We start from the raw sequence: 21178 nt of genomic DNA, 5'->3' as shown, positions 1-21178 counted from the left end.
GCATTTTACATTGCATACCTAATGACAAACTGAAAGCCAGGCAGTTGTGCTGTTGACCTGATCTTGACGTTGTCTCGTTTGTCAGAGGAGAGAGGAAGCCGAAGATCGACTTGTTCAGGACGTGTGTGGCGGCCATCCCTCGCGTCCTGCCGGACGGCATGTCCAAGCCCGAACTCATAGACCTGCTGTCTCGGTGAATGTGTGTGTGTGTCGTGCGTGTGTGTGTGCATGCATGTATGTGTGTGTTTATCTGCCTGTGTGTGTGTGTGTGTGTGTGTGTGTGTGTGTGTGTAAAATTGCAGGAAAACCATTGTAATTAATGGGCCAATCCATCAGGTTTCCCGAAACCTCAGTAACACGATCCTGCAGAGGCCTGCTGTTGGATATTTGACCAGGGCATTCAGATAATTAGGTGACATTTCTCATGCTGAACCCACTTAAGACCAGAAACCATTCCTATCTTACCTGACTGGAAACACTACCATAAACCTCATTATATTCTGGCAGCGTGATTTCATTTGAAACTTTTCTTTAACAATGTGTTATAAGGAGGCAATTATTTAAAGCTAGAATCCTTAATTGAAACAGTAACAAAGTGTTCACCCCACCTGTGTTTTGGTAAAAAGCTGAGGGATGGGCCTGGAGAAATGTAATCACTCTCAAATTCATAGACAGAGCTATGGATGCAAGGACTGACCATCCATTATAATCAAAATCATAGTTTAAACCATGTTTTGAGGCTATATAGTGTTTGTTTACATTGTTTACAAACATCAAAATAAACAAGCTTATATTTTGGGTTCTGATAGGGTACGACAGTTGAACTAAGCTCATTAGGCATTTATAAGTTATATTCTTCAAGAATCAATGGGTATATGTCATTTATTTATACAGTGCCTTCGGAAAGTACTCAGACCGCTTGACTTTTTCCACATTATTCTAAAATTTTTTATTTTTTTTCCTCAGTAATCTACACACAATAACCCATAATGACGAAGCAAAAACTGGTTTTAGATTTTTTTGCAAATGTATTAAAAATAAAAAACAGATATCTTATTTACATAAGTATTCAGACCCTTTGCTATGAGACTCGACAATTGAGCTCAGGTGCATCCTGTTTCCATTGATCATCCTTGATGTTTCTACAACTAGATTAGAGTCCACCTGTGGTAAATTCAATTGATTGGACATGATTTGGAAAGGCACACACCTGTCTATATAAGGTCCCACAGTTGATAGTGCATGTCAGAGCAAAAGTTCGAAGGAATTGTCCGTAGAGCTCCGAGACAGGATTGTGTCGATGCACAGATCTGGGGAAGGGTGCCAAAATATTTCTGCAGCATTGAAAGTCCCCAAGAACACAGTGGCCTCCATCATTCTTAAATGGAAAAAGTTTAGAACCACCAAGACTCTTCTTAGAGCTGGCCACCCAGACAAACTGAGGCGGGGGAGAAGGACCTTTGTCAGGGAGGTGACCAAGAACCCGATGGTCACTCTGACAGAGCTCTGTAGAGATGTGAGAACCTACCAGAAGGACAACCATCTCTGCAGCACTCCACCAATCAGGCCTTTATGGTAGTGGCCTGACGGAAGCCACTCCTCAGTAAAAGGCACATGACCGCCCACTTGGAGTTTGCCAAAAGGCACCTAAAGACTCTCAGACCATGAGAAACAAGATTCTCTGGTCTGATGAAACCAAGATTGAACTCTTTGGCCTGAATGCCAAGCGTCACGTCTGGAGGAAACCTTGCACCATCCCTACGATGAAGAATGGTGGTGGCAGCATCATGCTGGGGGGGATTTTTTTTCAGCGGCATGGACTGGGAGACTAGTCAGGATCGAGGCAAAGATGAATGGAGCAAAGTACAGAGAGATCCTTGATGAAAACCTGCTCCAGAGCTAACAGGACCTCAACAGGACAATGAACCCTCAGCACACAGCCAAGACAACGCAGGAGTGGCTTTGGGACAAGTCTCTGAATGTCCTTGAGTGGCCCAGCCAGAGCCCGGAGTTGAACCCGATCGAACATCTCTGGAGAGACCTGAAAAGAGCTGTGCAGCAACGCTCCCCATCCAACCTGACAGAGCTTGAGAGGATCTGCAGAGAAGAATAGGAGAAACTCCCCAGATACAGGTGTGCCAAGCTTGTAGCGTCATACCCAAAAAGACTCAAGGCTGTAATCGCTGCCAAAGGTGCTTCAACAAAGTTCTGAGTAAAGGTTCTGAATACTTATGTAAATGTGATATTTCCGTTTTTTATTTTTAATACATTTGCAAATATTTCTACAAACCTGTTTTTGTTTGTCCAAATATTGATGTAGCAATTAAGGATTTCAGCTTTAAGTACAGTTTAGTAAACTTTAAAACGCACCTTGTGTGTGTTATTTTTCTCCCAGGTTGACCATTCACATGGACGACGAGCTACGCCTCATAGCCCAGAACTCCCTCCAGAGTTTACTGGTGGACTTCCCTGAGTGGCGTGATGACGTCCTGTTTGGCTTCATCAACTTCCTGTTGCGGGAGGTTCAGGACAGCCACCAGGTACAGATGGATGGATGGATGGACGGATGGATGGGTTAATGTATAGACGGCTGGATGGAACTATGATGAGTTGATTGTTGGCTTGATGAGTTGATTTCTTGATTGATGGATGGATTGATTGACTAATTGATTGATTGCAGGCCCTACTGGACACCTCCCTCAGGCTGCTGCTCCAGCTGTTGACCCAGTGGAGACAGGCTCTGTCAGCCCCAGAGAAGGGCTGCGACACGGCCAAGATACGCACTGCAGAGGTACAGTAAACAGAGATAGGCTGTCTAACATTTCCTTATTACTCTTACAGTGGAGATATAGGCTGTGATGTGTAATGCGTAGTTACATTAAGTGCCTGTATGTTTTATGTAGTTTTGAGCAATTCGGTTTTTAAACAACACATTTACCGATGTCGGTTCAATTATTTGAATTCCATTTTATTTCGTTTTTTTCTGTGAGCTCGATGTGCAGTTTCTGTAGAGATAAATCAGATCAAGCCTGTACTGTGCATTGTAGTAGGGAGTTGTAGTTTCCAACAGGACAATATTCTACACAGTTTAGCACAGAAAATGTGGTACTTAATTACAATGACCATAATCCATTGCATGCCCGCTTAAACTTGTCCAGTCTGTGCGGAGCTGACACAGATGCCACGTTCAAAACAACTGGGAACTCTGAAAAAGATTAGATCAAATCATGACGTCAGTGATCTTCAGGTCGGAAGGTCGGAGCTCTAGAAATAGGCCCGAATTCCCAAGTTGGAATTCCGAGTTGGATGACCGTTCAAATCGATTTTTCCCAGTCGGAGCTCAATGTTTTCAGAGTTCCCAGTTTTGAACGCACTGAAGTTGGAAGTCGGAGAGTTGCCAGTTCCCAGTTGTTTTGAATGCAGCAAGAGACTGACAGAAGATTACATGGGGATAGAAAACAGTGGCTTCACAAGCCTGAAAATACCTGATCTAAGTGATTGATAGTTGGTATTCAGCAGTCAATAAAGTATACCTTATTTACGTTGAAGAACTACGTAAATGATTTTGTCAGACAGCATAGGCAGCAGCTCTATAGAGCTGAGATGATGACTTGGAATTAAATAATAAAGTCATCAAATAAAACAAATATTTTATTAATGTAATGTGAATAAATTATGGTTAATAAGTGATAAGCAGTAATGGGCAGTCACTACCATCATGGGACTTTTATTAATTGTTTTATTCTGTGTTAGGGACAGACTGAAATGTACTGTGGGGGAGGGGTTGTCCCAAATAGGGGAGGGTTGTCAAACTTTTTTTTTTTTTGCTTTGGGGAGGGTTGTGTGTTTTATGGGGGAGGGGCCTATGATATGTGGGCAGTGCGCCTCGGCACTCCAACTGACTCCGACAGTTGAACTTGAGGTGAGGAAGACTATTTCAGGCCTACCAGAGTTACTCCTATAATCGAACAATATAATGCTTATCTTCATACAAAATATTCGGATCAACTTCCTTCTGTACGTCTGTATAGCAGATGCAGTAGCCATCTGACATAAAGAAATGCATGTCTGTGTCGTAGCATGCCACCGGCATATCTCTATCTCTCTGGGGTTAGGCCTAAGCTTCTCTTCCTTTTATATAGGCTATACAGTGCTTTCAGAAAGTATTCAGACCCCTTGACTTTTTCCACCTTGTTGTTGTTACAGCCTTATTCTAAAATGGATTAATACAGTTTTTACCTCATCAGTCTACACACAATATCCCATAATGACAATGCGAAAACTGGTTTTTAGAAATGTTTGCAAATTTATAAAAAATAAAATACAGAAATACCTTATTTACATAAGTATTCAGACCCTTTGCTATGAGACTCGAAATTGAGTTCAGGTGCATCCTGTTTCCATTAAGCATCCTTCTACAACTTGATTGAAGTCCACCTGTGGTAAATTCAATTGATTTGACATGATTTGGAAAGGCACACACCTGTCTATATAAAGTCCCACAGTTGACAGTGCACGTCAGAGCAAAAACCAAGCCATGAGGTCGAAGGAATTGTCCATAGAGCTCCGAGACAGGATTGTGTCAAGGCACAGATCTGGGGAAGGGTACCAAAAAATTGCTGCAGCATTGAAGGTCTCCAAGAACACAGTGGCCTCCATCATTCTTAAATGGAAGAAGTTTGGAATCACCAAGACGCTTCCTAGAGCTTGCCGACCAGCCAAACTGAGCAATCGGGGGAGAAGGGCCTTGTTTCTTTTATTAATTTTTTATACATTTGCAAAACAATCTAAAAACTTGTTTTTGCTTTGTCATTATGGTGTATTGTGTGTAGATTGAGGGGGAAAAAAAACAATTTAATCAATTTTAGAATAAGGCTGTAACGTAACAAAATGTGGGAAAAGTCAAGGGGTCTGAATACATTCCGAATGCACTGTAAATATATATTCATTAAAATATTAATATCATTCAGTGGACGCCTAAGACTTTGCTTGCTATGCCATGATAAATGTAGTGCTAAAATCTCTGACAGCTGAACCGTGATTTGGACAGTTATTGTTTTAGGAAAGTAGCCTAAAAAACCCAAACATAGGCTATAAAGTTTTGAATATGCTACACATCGAAACACAAGGAATAGTGTTTTTGTAATTTGTAATAGGCTGTTTGTTTTTAAGGACACGTAAATGTGGCTCATTTGTCCAACATCCCTCGTTTATTGATGGTGCTGGCTGAGCCAGGTTGGATTTGAATGCATATGGATGACGTTACATTTCTCAAATGTCCGATAATTGAAAAATCTTCCCTGTCCGGCACCAGATTTTCCTAAAGGAAACTCTGAAATGGCATATTGTTTTTATGAAGATTTTAGAATAGTCACATGAAAATCTGTCGCCAATTGGATGGAAACCTAGCTATAGACACCCTATAGGCAAGTGAGCTAGTCCAGTGTCACTTTGATTATGCCTGCACATCATGGTTCACCAGCAGCCCCAAATATCTAAAGAATAAGCTACCAGACAAACAAGCTTGTAAGAATTGTACTTAAACTCCCCCCTCAAACTCATCTGGAGGTTGAGCATTGTTTCGTCTCTATCTATGTAATGTGTCTGTATCTATGTAATTGTATTTGAATTTATGTTTTTAAAACATAGGGACCACAATGGAAATAAGTCCCCGACTTTATTGTGCAATCCCGGTCACTTAAAAAAATCTTTGTGTATATACAGTACCAGTAAAAAGTTTGGACACACCTACTCGCTCAAGGATTTTTCTTTATTTTTACTATTTTCTACATTGTAGAATAATAGTGAAGACATCAAAACTATGAAATAACACATATGGAATCATGTAGTAACCAAAAAAGTGTTAAACAAATCAAAATATATTTTATATTTGAGATTCTTCAAAGTAGCCACCCTTTGCCTTGATGACATCTTTGCACACTCTTGTGCAAAGAAAACGAAATCGAAAACCATGATTTTTTTTTTTAATGAATGAACCGAAACCGAACCGACCTTAAAAATCGTTCAGCACCAGTTTTACATAAGGGCATGGTTTCTGTTTTTTCAGAAAGGAATCAAAAGGAGTGTCTAGTTTTGTTGTGAGTGCGCCATACTCTTCTATTGAGGTGTTGTTGTTTGAGCCTGTGTCCTCTGTGTTGATGTTGCAGTCGGGCTCCAGCCACCGCATGTTGGTGGATCACGGTACCCACTCCATGGTGCTGCACGCCGTCGAGGGGCTGGCCTTGCTGCTGCTCTGCTCCTGTCAGCTCGCCACGCGCAAACTGGCCGTGGCCATCCTCAGGGAGATCCGCTGCCTGTTCTTCGCCATCGGACAGGCTGAGGTAAGGGGGAGGGTGAGATTGGGTTAAAATCGCCGGGCTGTTATTGTAAAAGATGGAGAACCATAGAAACCACCACAACACATCCAAAAGGCTATTTTCTAACCTTTGATGCAGTGTGGTTCTGATTAACCTACCTGGTTGACTTACAGGCTACACTGGACGCGAAACTTTTGCAGAGCGTGAGACACTCCCATTCATTTCACGAGAGGTTTGCACTGCTCACCATAAAATGTCAAACTATGATTTTTTTTCTCAAGAATTCAATGCACGGCTCACGCCCCAGAGCACTTGATAAAGTGGATGCTCTCTGCTCAGGCCTGCAACAAGTTACAGGTCTAATGTAGGCTAACAGCTAAAAACCGACTGTTTTCCCGAAGCCCCAGTGTAGCTCCCCAGTCAAGCTGACTAACTGGAAAGTTAACCAGTAAATTGTATGCTGGTTACAGAGTATTGGACCAGAGTTGATTGAACATGGTGGATTCTGTGTTACCTTACAGGATGATGACAAACCCATGATAGAGGTCATGGACCAGCTGAGCCTGGTGGTTCTGGACAGTTTTGTCCATGTGGCAGTGTCGGACACGGTGAGCGTTTCTCTCTGTTGCACTCTGTGTGTGTGTGTATGTGTGAGGGAGAACGGAGGCGGAGGGTTTGGGTGGAGGGAGAGAGGGGAGACTGAAGGCGTCAGTGTGTACTCAGACAGTATAGCTTCTGTGCAAGTCTGGCTGCATTCCGCTCGCCTAAGTAATCCACTTATTTTAGGTTCAATTTCTGGCATTTCATAACTTTGTAATCACTGTGCCATGACTCAATCTCCAGACATTCAGGATGGGTATTGTAGCCCTGTCTGCTCCACATACTGTCATCAAGTGATCTGGTTAGCTTCCATTGATCACCTTAGTTATCTGTATGAAGAATCTGCTTCACTGATCATAGAATTGTGGATGGCAGTACTAGCCTGGTTCTAGAACTGCAATTGTAATTCTAATTGAACAACCCCAAAAAAATTGCATTCATTTTTTATGATTTCTCAATAAACAGTCCATAGCCTTTAATTGTAATTGAAGATAATTTCCTGAATTGACTGAAACCTCTAACCCTTGAACTCTAACCCCTGACCCTACTGTCTCCCAATCCCAAAACTCCTTTTTAGGCCACTCTTCCGTTGACCCACCAAGTAGACCTGCAATGGCTGGTGGAGTGGAACTCCATTCTGGTCAACAGCCACTATGACATCCGGAGCCCGTCCCACGTGTGGATCTTTGCCCAGTCGGTCAAGGACCCCTGGGTGCTTTGTCTCTACAGCCTGCTGCACCAGGACCACCTGCCCAAACACTGCCCCACCGCCCTTAGCTACACCTGGTCCTACGCCTTCACGCGCATGCAGCTGCTCATGCCCCTGGTGGACCCCACGTGAGTACTGATGAATTCTATTGCTGATTGAATCTTGATCTTTATTGTTTCCAACCCAAGCCAACCTGACACAACCCCATGTTGGATTTGATTTATTGTACAGATTGAGTACAGTACAGCCCCAGAGGATGACAAGTCAGAGTATTGTACAAAAGTGTATTTTACAATGTGTATCTTGATGTAAGATAATCCATAAAAATAAAATGGACAGCACTCTAAGGGGCGGTTTCCCAGAAACAGAGTAGGCCTAGTCCTGGGCCCTTATCCACAAAGCATCTCAGAAAAGGTTCTTAAAACCTGTTTTTAGATTTTAAAAAACTTTTAGGAGGATGTGAAGACATTGCCCAGACAATCCTTGAGCCAGGAGTAAAATAAACGGATAAAAGTTTATCTCAGCTGGTAATCACGACAGTTTGAGGTACTGCAAAGGAAAGGTGGGGATGACGCTCATTGACATTGTTGCAAATTATGGGGAATAACCAATCGTTATGAGGCATCGGCAGCTGTGAACTCTATATCACTCTTCAGACAACCACGGTGAATGTGACTACATCAAATGTTGCCATGGTAAAACTTTTGATTTAACTTTGCCAACTCTTAATTCTTGCCGAATATGTTGGAAGCATAACCCTTTTTTTTGTACAAATTCAGATAAAAAAATAATAATGTGATAGGCATATTGCACTGAATCATACAGTATGATGGTTGTTAAACACAGAATTTTGATAAATTACCGTTATATCAACACATTTGCATTAGGCGAGAATGGTCAATATCAGGGGATATCTTTATCTACACTATAAATACAAAAGTATGTGGACACCCCTTCAAATTAGTATATTCGGCTATTTCAGCCACACCTGTTACTGACAGGTGTATAAAATTGAGCACACAGCCATGCAATCTCCATAGACAAACTTTGGCAGTAGAATAGCCTTACTGAAGAGCTCAGTGACTTTCAACGTGGCACCATCATAGGATGCAATCTTTCCAAAAAGTCAGTTCATCAAATTTCTGCCCTGCTAGAGCTGCCCCGGTCAACTGTAAGTGCTGTTATTGTGAAGTAGAAAGTCTAGGAGCAACAACGGCTCAGCCACAAAGTGGTAGGACACACAAGCTCAAAGAATGGGACCGCCGAGTGCTGAAGCACTTGGCACGTAAAAATCATCTGTCCTCGGTTGCAACACTCACTACCGAGTTGGAAGCAACGTCAGCACAAGAACTGTTCGAGTGCTGAAACGCGTACAGTGCCTTGCAAAAGTATTCATCCCCCTTGGCGTTTTTCCTATTTTGTTGCATTACAACCTGTGATTTAAATGTATTTCTATTTGCATTTCATGTAATGGACATACACAACATAGTCCAAATTGGTGAAGTGAAATGAAAAAAATAACTTGTTTCAAAAAAATTAATGACGGAAAAGTGGTGCGTGCATATGTATTCACCCCCTTTGCTATGAAGCCCCTAAATAAGATCTGGTGCAACCAATTACCTTAAGAAGTCACATAATTAGTTAAATAAAGTCCACCTGTGTGCAATCTAAGTGTCACATGATCTCAGTATATATATACCTGTTCTGAAAGGCCCCCCAGAGTCTGCAACTCCACTAAGCAAGGGACACCACCAAGCAAGCGGCACCATGAAGAGCAAGGAGCTCTCCAAATAGGTCAGGGACAAAGTTGTGGAGAAGTACAGATCAGGGTTGGGTTATAAAAAAATATCAGAAACTTTGAACATCCCTTTTAAATCCATTCAAAAATTTTTTTTAAAGAATATGGCACCACAACAAACCTGCCAAGAGAGTGCCGCCCACCAAAACTCACGGACCAGGCAAGGAGGGCATTAATCAGAGAGGCAACAAAGAGACCAAAGATAACCCTGAAGGAGCTGCAAAGCTCCACAGCGGAGATTGGAGCATCTGTCCATAGGACCACTTTAATCCGTGCACTCCACAGAGCTGGGCTTTATGGAAGAGTGGCCAGAAAAAAGCCATTGCTTAAAGAAAAAAATAAGCAAACACGTTTGGTGTTCGCCAAAAGGCATGTGGGAGACTCCCCAAACATATGGAAGAAGGTACTCTGGTCAGATGAGACTAAAATCTAGCTTTTTGGCCATCAAGGAAAACGCTTTGTCTGGCACAAATCCAACACCTCTCATCACCCCGAGAACACCATCCCCACAGTGAAGCATGGTGGTGGCAGCATCATGCTGTGGGGATGTTTTTCATCGGCAGGGACTGGGAAACTGGTCAGAATTGAAGGAATGATGGATGGCGCTAAATACAGGGAAATTCTTGAGGGAAACCTGTTTCAGTCTTCCAGAGATTTGAGACTGGGAAGGAGGTTCACCTTCCAGCAGGACAATGATCCTAAGCATACTGCTAAAGCAACACTTGAGTGGTTTAAGGGGAAATATTTAAATGTCTTGGAATGGCCTAGTCAAGCCCAGACCTCAATCCAATTGAGAATCTGTGGTATGACTTAAACATTGCTGTACACCAGTGGAACCCATCCAACCTGAAGGAACTGGAGCAGTTTTGCCTTGAAGAATGGACGAAAATCCCAGTGGCTAGATGTGCCAAGCTTATAGAGACATACTCCAAGAGACTTGCAGCTGTAATTGCTGCAAAAGGTGGCTCTACAAAGTATTGTTTTTTTGTCTTATTTCTTGTTTGTTTCACAATAAAACATATTTTACATCTTCAAAGTGGTAGGCATGTTGTGTAAATCAAATGATACAAACCCCCCCAAAATCCATTTTAATTCCAGGTTGTAAGGCAAAAAAAAATGAAAAATGCCAAGGGGGGTGAATACTTTCGCAAGCCACTGTATATGCGTGGAGGCCTGGAGATGCTAAACGTGTTTGTTAATTAACGGTAAATTACCGTGAGACCGACAGTCTTTTGCATGACAATAACCGGCTGACCAAATTTCATGACCACCCCACAGCACTAGGGGTTTCCATAATAACTTGTGTGATAGTTACATGCCTCCCATTCCACACACACTCTCTCTCTCATTTTTAAGTAATTAATTTGCATTTTATTGCATGACATAAGTTTTTGATACATCAGAAAAGCAGAACTTAATATTTGGAACAGAAACCTTTGTTTGCAATTACAGAGATCATACATTTCCTGTAGGTCTTGACCAGGTTTGCACACACTGCAGCAGGGATTTTGGCCCACTCCTCCATACAGACCTTCTCCAGATCCTTCAGGTTTCGGGGCTGTCGCTGGGCAATACGGACTTTCAGCTCCCTCCAAAGATGTTCTATTGGGTTCAGGTCTGGAGACTGGCTAGGCCACTCCAGGACCTTGAGATGCTTCTTACGGAGCCACTCCTTAGTTGCCCTGGCTGTGTGTTTCGGGTCGTTGTCATGCTGGAAGACCCAGCCACGACCCATCTTCAACGCTCTTACTGAGGGAAGGAAGTTGTTGGCCAAGATCTCGCGATACATGGCCCCATCCAGCCTCTCCTCAATACGGTGCAGTCGTCCTGTCCCCTTTGCAGAAAAGCATCCCCAAAAATGATGTTTCCACCTCCATGCTTCACGGTTGGGATGATGTTCTTTGGGTTGTACTCATCCTTCTTCTTCCTCCAAAAACGGCGAGTGGAGTTTAGACCAAAAAGCTCTATTTTTGTCTCATCAGACCACATGACCTTCTCCCATTCCTCCTCTGGATCATCCAGATGGTCATTGGCAAACTTCAGACGGGCCTGGACATGCGCTGGCTTGAGCAGGGGGACCTTGCGTGCGCTGCAGGATTTTAATCCATGACGGCGTAGTGTGTTACTAACGGTTTTCTTTGAGACTGTGGTCCCAGCTCTCTTCAGGTCATTGACCAGGTCCTGCCGTGTAGTTCTGGGCTGATCCCTCACCTTCCTCATGATCATTGATGCCCCACGAGGTGAGATCTTGCATGGAGCCCCAGACCGAGGGTGATTGACCGTCACCTTGAACTTCTTCCATTTTCTAATAATTGCGCCAACAGTTGTTGCCTTCTCACCAAGCTGCTTGCCTATTGTCCTGTAGCCCATCCCAGCCTTGTGCAGGTCTACAATTTTATCCCTGATGTCCTTACACAGCTCTCTGGTCTTGGCCATTGTGGAGAGGTTGGAGTCTGTTTGATTGAGTGTGTGGACAGGTGTCTTTTATACAGGTAACGAGTTCAAACAGGTGCAGTTAATACAGGTAATGAGTGGAGAACAGGAGGGCTTCTTAAAGAAAAACGAACAGGTCTGTGAGAGCCGGAATTCTTACTGGTTGGTAGGTGATCAAATACTTATGTCATGCAATAAAATGCAAATTAATTACTTAAAAATCATACAATGTGATTTTCTGGATTTTTGTTTTAGATTCCGTCTCTGACAGTTGAAGTGTACATATGATAAAAATTACAGACCTCTACATGCTTTGTAAGTAGGAAAACCTGCAAAATCGGCAGTGTATCAAACACTTGTTCTCCCCACTGTACATACATACATACACACACACACACACACACAATCAAAATCATAATCATTTAATGAAGCCCTTAGTGGCCAGATTGTTTCTCTTTTCATGGTGTGCATATACAGTGGGGGAAAAAAGTATTTAGTCAGCCACAAATTGTGCAAGTTCTCCCACTTAAAAAGATGAGAGAGGCCTGTAATTTTCATCATAGGTACACGTCAACTATGACAGACAAAATGAGGAAAAAAAATCCAGAAAATCACATTGTAGGATTTTTAATGAATATATTTGCAAATTATGGTGGAAAATAAGTATTTGGTCAATATCAAAAGTACAGTTCGTAGAACTGGCGCAGGATATGCGGGACCGAGGAGGCGTACTGGAGACCAGGAGCGTTGAGCCGGCACACCCCGTCCTGACTGGATGCCCATCTTCGCACGGCACGTGCGTGGTGTAAGCACAGGACGTACAGGACTGTGCCGGCGCACTGGCGACACAGTACTTAGCTCCGCATAACACGGAGCCTGCCCAGTCATACGCTTCCTCGCGTGAGTACGGGGAGTTGGCTCTGCTCTGACACTAGGCTCCGCCAACCACCCCGTGTGCCCCCCCCTACATTTTGTTGGGGCTGCTTCTCGGGCTTCCTCCTCGACCGGCCTCCTCCGCGTTGCCGTTGCTCCTCTCCTGCCTGGGCATCTACCTTAGCCCATGGTCCTCTCCCCGCAAATATCTCTCCTCCCATGACCACAAATTGCCCACCTGTGACATGGCTACTCGCTCCGCCTGGGCACGCTGCTTGGTCCTCGTTTGGTGGGATCTTCTGTCACGTTCGTTGAAGGACGGGTCAGACCAAGGCGCAGTGTGAAATGTGTATTAAACTAAATAAACACACAACAAAACAATAAACCAACGACACGTGAAGTCCTAAGGTAACACACAACAAACCTTACACGGAACAAGATCCCACAACTAGACAGTGCCAATAGGCTGCCTAAGTATGGTCCCCAATCAGAGACAACAAGCGACAGCTGCCTCTGATTGGGAACCACACCGGCCAACATAGAACTATACATACTAGATTCCCCACATAGAAAAAGCACAACAAGGAATATACACACCCTGACTCAACATATAAGCGTCCCCTGAGTCAGGGCGTGACAGTAACTCTTAACTGGTTAGGACAGCTCATGAGGTCTCCTAAATATCTGTCAACTAGGTGGGACTGAAGAGGCTTCGTGCATAGCTTTTATTGTTACCCATCAGAGTAGGAGGAAAATGTCTCTATTCTCAGCGCTTACAGTACGACAAATGTTCTACTCTGAGAAGCTTTGTGGATACGGGCCCAGGACTAGGCTTAACCTGTGTCAGGAAACCCCCCCACCCCTAAAGGTTCAATTTGACTTACCATACACTTTCAATGCACTGTGTGTGTGTTTACCTTGGGTCTCTCCAGTAACCCGATATACGCTAAGAAGGCCAGCAGCACGTCGGGTGGTGGGGACAGCTACGTGACCCTATGGAGGAACTACCTGATCCTGTGTTTTGGACTGGCCAAGCCCAGTATCATGAGCCCCGGCCACCTGAGAGCCTCCACCCCTGAGATCACTACACCTGACGGCAGTATCAGCTACGACAACAAGGTACAGTATTCAGACCAATTGACTTTATCCACATTTTGTTATCTTACAGCCTTATTCTAAAATGGATGACGTTGTTTTTTCCCCCTCATCAATCTACACACAATACCCCATAATGACAAAGCAAAAACAGGTTTTTAGATTTAAAAAATAGTAAAATAAATAAAATATTACATCTACATACGTTTTCAGAACCTTTACTCAGTACTTTGTTGAAGCACCTTTGGCAGCGATTACAGCCTGGAGTCTTCTTGGGTATGACGCTACAAGCTTGGCATACCTTTATTTGGGGAGTTTCTCCCATTCTTCTCTGCAGATCCTCTCAAGCTCTGTCAGGTTGGATGGGGAGCGTCGGTGCGCTGCTATTTTCAAGTCTCTCCAGAGATGTTTGATCAGGTTCAAGTCCGGGCTCTGGCTGGGCCACTCAAGGACATTTAGAGACTTGTCCTGAAGCCACTCCTGCGTTGTCTTGGCTGTGTGCTTAGGGTCGTTGTCCTGTTGGAAGGTGAACCTTCGCCCCAGTCTGAGGTCCTGAGCGCTCTGATTTCAGGTTTTCATCAAGGATTTCTCTGTACTTTGCTCCGTTCATCTTTCCCTTGGTCCTTACTAGTCTCCTAGTCCCTGCCATCCCCACAGCATGATGCTGCCACCACCATGCTTCACCGTAGGGATGGTTCCAGGTTTCCTCCAGACGTGACGCTTGTCATTCAGGCCAAAGAGTTCAATCTTGGTTTCATCAGACCAGACAATCTTGTTTCTCATGGTCTGAGAGACCTTTAGGTGCCTTTTGGCAAACTCCAAGTGGGCTGTAATGTGCCTTTTACTGAGGAGTGGCTTCCGTCTGGACACTCTACCATAAAGGCCTGATTGGTGGAGTGCTGCAGAGATGGTTGTCCTTCTGGAAGGTTCTCCCATCTCCACAGAGGAACTCTGGAGCTCTGTCAGAGTGACCATCGGGTTCTTGGTCACCTCCCTGACCAAGGCCTTTCTCCCCCGATTGCTCAGTTTGGCCGGGCGGCCAGCTCTAGGAAGAGTCTCGGTGGTTCCAGACTTCTTCCATTTAAGAATGATGGAGGCCACTGTGTTCTTGGGGACCTTCAATACTGCAGAAACTTTTTGGCACCCTTCCCCAGATCTGTGCCTCAACACAATCCTGTCTCGGAGCTCTACGGACAATTCCTTCAACCTCATGGCTTGGTTTTTGCTCTGACATGCACTGTCAACTGTGGGACCTTATATAGACAGGTTTGTGCCTTTCCAAATCATGTCCAATCAATAGAATTTACCACAGGTGAACTTCAGTCAAGTTATAGAAACATCTCAAGGATGATCACTGGAAACAGGATGCACCTCAGCTCAATTTCGAGTCTCATAGCAAAGGGTCTGAATACTTATGCAAATAAGGTATTTCTGTTTTTTATTTTTAATACATTTGAAAAGAAAACAAAACCTGTTTTTGCTTTGTCATTATGGGGTATTGTGTGTAGATTGATGATAATTGTTTTATTTAATCCATTTTAGAGTAAGGCTGTAACGTAACGAAATGTGGAAAAAGGGAAGGGGTCTGAATACTTTCTGAATGCACTGTAGATATCTCCCCCTCTCACAGGTAGATTTTCCCAACTAGGGACCTAGGGACTAACTAACCCCCCACAGGGACTAACTAACACCCCATAGGAACTAGCTAACTCCCCTCAAAGTTTGTAAAGTGACATGGTTATCCTTTCTACTGTGGTTTGCTCTGGTTTGGAAAACCATGTGAATAAGTTGTGTTGTCATTTGGAAAGACGTCTGAGTTGTGTGTGTGTGTGTACCAGGTGATTGGAACTGAATTGTGTGTGATGCACAATGTTTTGTGTGTGTACTAACTGTAAGTCGCTCTGGATAAGAGCGTCTGCTAAATGACTAAAATGTAAATGTAAAAATGTGCATTCAAAAAGTAAAATAGTATGTGAACGTTAGTTAAGGTTAGCTACCGTTAGCTAACATATCCATTCGTTTTGTGTTAACCGTAAACATTTGTTATCTCAAAGTCTGAGATGGTAGTGTGCAGCGAACGTAAGTGTCTATTTCGGGTCTAAACTGCCACTACAAATAATAATGTGGCCATGTAGGCTTATGTACAGTACCAGTCAAAAGTTTGGACACACCTACTCATTCAAGGGTTTTTCTTTATTTTTACTATTTTTTACATTGTAGAATAATAGTGAAGACATCAAAACTATGAAATAACACATATGGAATCATGTAGTAACCCAAAAAGTGTTAAACAAATCAAAATATATTTTATATTTGAGATTCTTCAAATAGCCACCCTTTGCCTTGATGACAGCTTTGCACACTCTTGGCATTCTCTCAACCAGCTTCACCTGGAATGCTTTTCCAACAGTCTTGAAGGAGTTCCCACATATGCTTAGCACTTGTTGGCTGCTTTTCTTTCACTCTGCTGTCCGACTCATCCCAAGCCATCTCAATTGGGTTGAGGTCGGAGGATTTTGGAGGCCAGGTCATCTGATGCAGCACTCCATCACGCTCCTTCTTGGTCAAATAGCCCTTACACAGCCTGGAGGTGTGTTGGGTCATTGTCCTGTTGAAAAACAAATGATAGTCCCACTAAGCCCAAACCAGATGGGATGGCGTATCGCTGCAGAATGCTGTGGTAGCCATGCTGGTTAAGTGTGCCTTGAATTCTAAATAAATCACAGACAGTGTCACCAGCAAAGCACGCCGACACCATAACACCTCCTCCTCCATGCTTTACGGTGGTAAATACACACGTGGAGATCATCCGTTCACCCACACCGCATCTCACGAAGACACGGCGGTTGGAACCAAAAATCTTGAATTTGGAGTCCAGACCAAAGGACACATTTCCACATCTAATGTCCATTGCCCGTGTTTCTTGGCCCAAGCAGGTCTCTTCTTCTTATTGGTGTCCTTTAGTAGTGGTATCTTTGCAGCAATTAGACCATGAAGGCCTGATTCACACAGTCCCCTCTGAACAGTTGATGTTGAGATGTGTCTGTGACTTGAACTCAGTGAAGCATTTATTTGGGCTGCCATTTCTGAAGCTGGTAACTCTAGTGAACTTATCCTCTGCAGCAGAGATAACTCTGGGTCTTCCATTCCTGTGGTGGTCCTCATGAGAGCCAGTTTCATCATAGCGCTTGATGGTTTTTGCGACTGCACTTGAAGAAGCTTTCAAAGTTCTTGAAATGTTCCGTATTGACTGACCTTCATGTCTTAAAGTAATGATGGACTGTCGTTTCTCTTTGCTTATTTGAGCTGTTTTTGCCTTAATATGGACTTGGTCTTTTACCAAATACGGCTATCTTCTGTATACCCCCCTACCTTGTCACAACACAACTGATTGGCTCAAATGCATTAAGAAGGAAAGACATTTCACAAATTAACTTTTAACCCTCCCGTTGTCCTAGGGTCAAAATGACCCGCCACTGTGTTGAACCAACTTTATTTAATTTTTATATTTTTTGGATCATTTGTGAGAAGGAGGCAGTGATACTTTCTTTAAAGTCTCACTGCCTCCTTCTCACAAATGATCCCAAAAATATAAAAATTAAATAAAGTTGGTTCAACACAGTGGCGGGTCATTTTGACCCTAGGACAACGGGAGGGTTAAGAAGGCACACCTGTTAATTGAAATGCATTCCAGGTGACTACCTCATGAAGCTTGTTGAGAGAATGCCAAGAGTGTGCAAAGCTGTCATCAATGCAAAGGGTGGCTACTTTGAACAATCTCAAATATAAAATATATTTTGATTTGTTTAACACTTTTTGGGTTACTACATGATTCCATATGTGTTATTTCATAGTTTTGATGTCTTCACTATTATTCTACAATGTAAAAAATAGTAAAAATAAAGAAAAACCCTTGAATGAGTAGGTGTGTCCAAACTTTTGACTGGTAGTGTATATTAAATGTAATAGGAATAGCAAATGAGTCATTTGCAGTTTGATTATTGGCACTAAAATGCCTTACAAAAATTAGCTGTTCGATTTTTCACCGTAACATTTTGGAATATTCATTCAAATCGTCCAACTGAAATTGTGACTAGGTAACATGTTCTGCCGCAAACAGAAGCCTGGTTGAACGCTCCTCAAGTGATTGGCACTGGGTTGTACAATGTTTTGTGTGTGTACCAGGTGAACGTGACTGAGTTGTCTGTGATGTACAATGTTTTGTGTGTGTGTGTACCAGGTGATTGGGACCCCCTCAGTGGCGTGGCTCCTGAAGCAGCTGGTCCCTCTAATGAGAGCAGAGAGCATCGAGTTGACAGAGTCCTTGGTGCTGGGCTTTGGACGCACCAACTCCCTGGTCTTCAGGTACAACACGCTCGCACACACACATACACACTAAAGTTGCCCCTGATCAGTGTAGGAGTTAGCTAAGCAAAGGCTATTTGTTTTAAGAATTTCCTCAGTACGTGATTATGGCAATAATCATTCCAGTTATATTTGACATGTAGCAGCACACCTGGGTGATTTATCAGTGTCTTACCTCCACTCCAGGGAGAAGTTTCCCCTAGGTACAGATCAAGGATCAGCTTCCCCTCCCCCGTTCCGAACCGTAACCATAAATGGGGAAATTGCTAAACTGACCCAAGATACGCAGCTAGAGGAAACTTCACCCTACACCCTTTTATTCAGTCAAACAGAAACTTGAGATATTAATTGGTTTAATGTGAGGGATTGAACACAGAGTGGTACATTCCAGTCTTTTTCAGTTTGGACATATCCCCTTCTCTTTGTTCCGGGTAGACCTAATTTTTGCCCAAATACCCTTTTCTTGGAAATCAATTTAATCAGTGCAAAACACTGCAAGGCTCAATCTACTGTGCTTTTTTGTGAATGTTTGTGAAATTGTTTTTCATCACATTTCAGAACATATGGCCTCTTTGGTATAGTATATCATTTATGTAATCACAGAGATCCTATTAAATTACTAACTAGCTAACATACATACAGTGATATATGATATTATACCACATATATGATATTATACCACATTTGATCCTTTTCTAGAATGAAAGGTTTCCTGAGCAAGATGGATGTTTTTTAGGCATGTTGCTAGGATCCAAATGTCCATTCTAGAGTTCTATATGTAATTCTGTGTGTGTCTAGAGAGCTGTTAGAGGAGCTGCATCCTTTAATGAAGGAGACTTTGGAGAGAAGACCAGAGGTGAGCTATGGGCATAATCATCATAACGCACCCCATTGTTCTTACATACACAACTACTACTTTGCAACATATTGCAAGTCATTGAATATAGAGGGGAGGTCATTGCCTGATGACACGTTGTAGATGAAACAGCTATTTGAAGAAGTGCCTATCTGATGGATCTCTCGTCTCTCTTTTCCTCCCATTCTATCTCTTTATCTCTCTCGCTCCTCCCCCTCTCTCTGTCTCTCTGTCTCAGAACAAGAAGCGTCGTGAGAGGAGAGACCTCCTGAGGCTGCAGCTGCTGAGGATCTTTGAGCTGCTGGCTGACTCTGGTGTCATCAGTGATAGGTTAGAGTCCCATTCACTGACCAATCACTGTACAGGAGGCTGCTGAGGGGAGGACGACTCTTAATAATGGCCGGAACGGAGCAAATGGAATGGGATCAAACACATGGAAACAATGTGCTGGGTGTATTTGATACCATTCCACCCATTCTGCTCCAGCCATTACCATGAGCCCATCCTCCCCAATTAAGGTGCCACCAACCTCCTGTGAATCACTGACACGCTCACTGACACGCTCTCTGACATAACCCACACTCTCTGACACACTCTCTCACACACTCTCTGACACACAATCCACACTCACTGACATGCTCACTGGCACACTCACGGTCATGCTGGAGACACTGCCCAGCACACTGGGCAGCACAGGACCCACAGAATACCTCTGTCCTCTCTTGGATGTGAAAGCAACAGTATGGTTTTGAAAATGTAAATAAAGTAAATGAACTGTTGTCTTGACTGATGTTCTCTTCTATCTGTCCATCTGTCTGTGTGTCTGTCTGGTGTCCACAGCACCAATGGGGCTCTGGAGCGGGACACGTTGGCCCTGGGAGCTCTGTTCCTGGAGTACGTGGACCTGACGCGGATGCTTCTGGAGGCGGAGAACGACAAAGAGCTGGAGATCCTCAAGGACATCCGAGCTCACTTCAGTGCCATGATGGCCAACCTTATCCAGTCTGTTCCCGGTAAATGCCCAAATTACTTTTTGGCCGACATTTTAGGGTGTGTCCCAAACGGCACCCTCTTCCCTATATAGTGCACTACTTTTGAACAGAGCCTTATGGATCCAAAATAACTGTGTTTCAACAGAATTTGTGTGTTTTCAGGTCCCCCTAGATGCGCACTGTCACCAAAAATATCCTACTTTTTGGTAGCTTATGATTGATGAAAACAGACCTCCATGTGGCAAGGGTTGGTACAGGCCTAGGGAATGCATGGACATTGATCTTGATTTGGCCATATTCCAAGGGACACCAGTCCTAAAATAGTGCAGCTTAAATGGGGAAGGCAAGGGCAGATGATGACTCATTGGCAGCCAGACTTCAGACTTCCTGACTGCCTGATGAATGAGAGATGACAGACGGAGGTGGAACACGACTGTTGTCCATCGGTGAATCCCAAACTAGCCCCTCGCCCCTACCAACTCGTTTGGAGGACCCTCCATTGTCACGTGTTGCTGATGAAACTCTGAGGGTGACTTCCATAGAGTGGCGAGGGGATCAATAAACCCATCAACCTCGGGACACACTTATGACTTGGATGATGCAATTCATGTTACACATTTAAATAATAAAATGAGCATGACATTCAAATGAACAAATTCCCTGTGGCGTTTTACAAGATATAAATCTCATTAACAGTTAAACATTTCATTTGGATGTATTTCATTGATTTTATGTGTCAAGCCTCGCAATCAGACACAAATGCATGTGTCAGAAAAAAGGCACGCCTCAATTCCTTTGTATGAAATGGCGCAAACTCCAAACATATTGAAGTGTGTGATGAGATAACACTTCGCTCTGGAGCCTGCAGCCTTGCTGGCTTGGTCGAAGTGGCTATCTGACGGTGTAATTAGCCCCTACACCCTCAATCATTTTCACTACCTCAACTTTGGGACACTTGTGCATATGTCGGAGGCACACGTGAATGGGCAAATGGAGGGCCGAGGGGAAGGGAAAGGGGAAGAACCGGTTTGGGATTCAGCATAGGCTCTCTCTCAGGAAACACTTAGTCACTCAGCCCATACAGTAGAAGTTTGTAATGCCCCAGTGATTTCATAGGCTCTCTCTCAGGAAACGCTTAGT

At 43.5% G+C, this 21178-nt stretch overlaps 1 protein-coding gene across 1 annotated transcript in view; it reads left to right on the top strand.

Moving 5' to 3' along the window:
• The window catches only part of LOC121567293 (protein furry homolog), a 207458-nt gene that overhangs the window by 39834 nt on the left and 146446 nt on the right, over positions 1 to 21178 (top strand). Inside the window, exons 17-27 of the mRNA XM_045218226.1 lie at positions 86 to 193; positions 2396 to 2540; positions 2681 to 2791; positions 6168 to 6341; positions 6839 to 6925; positions 7495 to 7754; positions 13663 to 13849; positions 18066 to 18190; positions 18989 to 19046; positions 19285 to 19376; positions 19887 to 20059. Of these exons, the coding sequence (XP_045074161.1) occupies positions 86 to 193; positions 2396 to 2540; positions 2681 to 2791; positions 6168 to 6341; positions 6839 to 6925; positions 7495 to 7754; positions 13663 to 13849; positions 18066 to 18190; positions 18989 to 19046; positions 19285 to 19376; positions 19887 to 20059 (1520 nt within the window). The remainder of the gene's footprint in view (positions 1 to 85; positions 194 to 2395; positions 2541 to 2680; positions 2792 to 6167; positions 6342 to 6838; positions 6926 to 7494; positions 7755 to 13662; positions 13850 to 18065; positions 18191 to 18988; positions 19047 to 19284; positions 19377 to 19886; positions 20060 to 21178) is intronic.

The sequence above is a fragment of the Coregonus clupeaformis genome, chromosome 6 (assembly GCF_020615455.1).
Source record: "Coregonus clupeaformis isolate EN_2021a chromosome 6, ASM2061545v1, whole genome shotgun sequence".
Lineage (NCBI taxonomy): Eukaryota > Metazoa > Chordata > Actinopteri > Salmoniformes > Salmonidae > Coregonus > Coregonus clupeaformis.
This window is presented reverse-complemented; position numbering and strand designations above follow the sequence as displayed.